This window comes from Cyprinodon variegatus, unplaced genomic scaffold, assembly GCF_000732505.1.
Source record: "Cyprinodon variegatus isolate N-32 unplaced genomic scaffold, C_variegatus-1.0 Scaffold295, whole genome shotgun sequence".
Taxonomy (NCBI): domain Eukaryota; kingdom Metazoa; phylum Chordata; class Actinopteri; order Cyprinodontiformes; family Cyprinodontidae; genus Cyprinodon; species Cyprinodon variegatus.
Window position 1 is genome coordinate 743,322 of NW_015150748.1, and position 2,357 is coordinate 745,678.

At 38.1% G+C, this 2,357-nt stretch overlaps 1 protein-coding gene across 1 annotated transcript in view; it reads right to left on the reverse strand.

Moving 5' to 3' along the window:
- Window positions 1-2,357, reverse strand: part of edar (ectodysplasin A receptor) — a 51,916-nt gene that overhangs the window by 24,109 nt on the left and 25,450 nt on the right. Inside the window, exon 4 of the mRNA XM_015383830.1 lies at window positions 195-376. Within this exon, the coding sequence (XP_015239316.1) occupies window positions 195-376 (182 nt within the window). The remainder of the gene's footprint in view (window positions 1-194; window positions 377-2,357) is intronic.

Consider the following 2,357-nt stretch of genomic DNA (forward strand, 5'->3'; position numbering starts at 1 on the left):
ACGTTTTTTGTGGACTTTTATGGACCTTTCTGCCTCGGGCGCTGGGCACCTCCATTATCTCCAGATGCATTTGAGATACCAAAAAGTTCTCCAGAGTGTTGTTCAGCATGGGGGTGAGTAGAAAATGAAGGCTAATCATGTTTTGGGTGTACTATTCCTTTAATACCAATGCTTTAGTCATCAGTAAGCCTTACCCTGGTAAACATTGTCCACACTCAGCGTCACTTTCAGCAGTTCCTGGTACACGGACAATGGCTCTATAAAGAGCATCACAGTCCTTGTGGCGCCTGCAGATCTCATACTTTCCTTTGGAGTATTTCCCCTGTGGGCAGGGCACGCAGGAAAAGTCTTCATCCTTTACACCATAACCGCATGTCTGCAAAACACATATGCATTTTAAATACACATAGACATTCTAAATAATTTAGCAATAAAAAATGTAGCTATAACATCATTCTAAACGTGCTTTTCCGATCAGAGATATCAATTGTTTCTATTATTTGGACAGAAACTCAAAAGCAAACTGTAAACACTTAAAGACACCCATCTGTTTCCAGAACCTTTAGCCCAAATCTGGCTTTGCTCTTCTAAGATGACAGGAGAGAAATCTGATTGGTCACAGAGGTCTTCTGTATGTGTTCAGGCTGTGTGTGTGTGCACAGTTTTCCATGCATGGTAGTGTTTAAGATGACCAACTCATCGTATTGTTTTCTTGCATCCATCTTCTTCAGATGCTGCTTCCTGTCAGTGGGGAGGCCGGATGGGCCACACACAAAATCACACATGCTTGCATTTACAAAAACATACTCTTTCTCTCTTCTTTGCCCCCTCTTTCATCTTTAATTTCCCTCTTACTTTCATCTGTCTATTAAACAAGCCTGTGCCTCCTAGCTGTTGGCTACAGTAGGGTGACTGTAAAAGAAATTCAATATTCTCGCCCTTTCTGTTTGACATCCACTACTTTTAGTCTGATTGTTTGATGGAAAAGTGCGCGGAGCTATCATCAGGATTGTGTCAGTTTGGGTTAAAGCTGAACTTGGATCTTTTGTCTGCAGGCTTACTGTGACTCTGCTTCTGTTTGTTGCCTTAAAGCAGATCCAGAGTGATTGAAAGCCTCCATCTTTTCAAAGCAAATCTGTAGGCATTTTGAATGTTCCTTTAAGCTTAGGAGAGGAACAAAACGTAAAAAGCAGATCCTTCTCTGAAATTCTCACACATGTTTTCAAAGCTGCCAGTAAAGGGATATGAGATAAAATCACCACGAGGGAAACTGCTTATAACTTTTCAGCAAGGTCACAGGGGTCATCAACCACAAGCTGCTCAAAGTTTCAAGTAAAATGAGAATAAACTGAACCTTATGACAATAAGATCCACCTATGCCTTTAAAAATTTTCCATTTCACAAATATTAACTTTAATGTATTTATTGAGATTTTATCTGACCACCCCAGAGGAAGGACACAATTAGGAAAGGGAAGGTTATGCAATTATCATAATATTTTACAAAATCTAAAGCCAATAAAAAAAATATGCATTGATCATACTGGACTGTGATACAGTATAGAGATCAGCTTGAACATACCATCCTAATGGTAAAACACGGTGGCAGAAGTATTATACTGTGGGTAAACATTTTTATTAGGAATAGTTTAGAAACTGATAAAAGACTTGAGACTGAGACGAAGGTTCATCTTTCTGCTGATTTTTAGAATAATATTGTTTTTTTATCAATGTTACTGTATGTGCATTTTGAAGAGTCAGATTAGAAGAGCTTGATTGAAACAGCAAAATTAAAATACAGCGACTAAATTTTAAACAAAAAAAAACTTTTGCTTGAGGTGGAATGGAAAGATATTTGCAGAATGAGTTCTGACGTAGTGAATATTTATCTTAAATGACTGATCTGTGTCACTGCTGATTCATAATTGTTAGAATAGGGCTTAATCTATTTTATTGGGGTAAAATAGTCTAAAATCAATCTATCTTGCTCCCCATTTGTCGTTGAAGTAGGCAATTAAATACAATGAGATTTGCAGTTACAACTTCAACAAAAAGAAGATTTACAGTTCTGCTGAGGAGCTTTACCACTCATAAGCTGGCATTTGTCATTATCTTAAGAGAAGAAGACATGTTGGTTTGACTTAAATGTGTTTCAATTCATCAAATAAACAACATCAAAATGTGATGCAGGCAAGGGAGGGTTGAACGGCCTTGTCACTGATGTATCTGAGTATGTGGGAACATGTTCTCTGTGAGGTTTCTGCTGTGAGAGTGGTTGTCCCTTGATTAAAAGCATGTCAAGACACACTCTTACCCACATGCAGGGAAACTTCAGGGAAATGAAAGAACATGTGAATT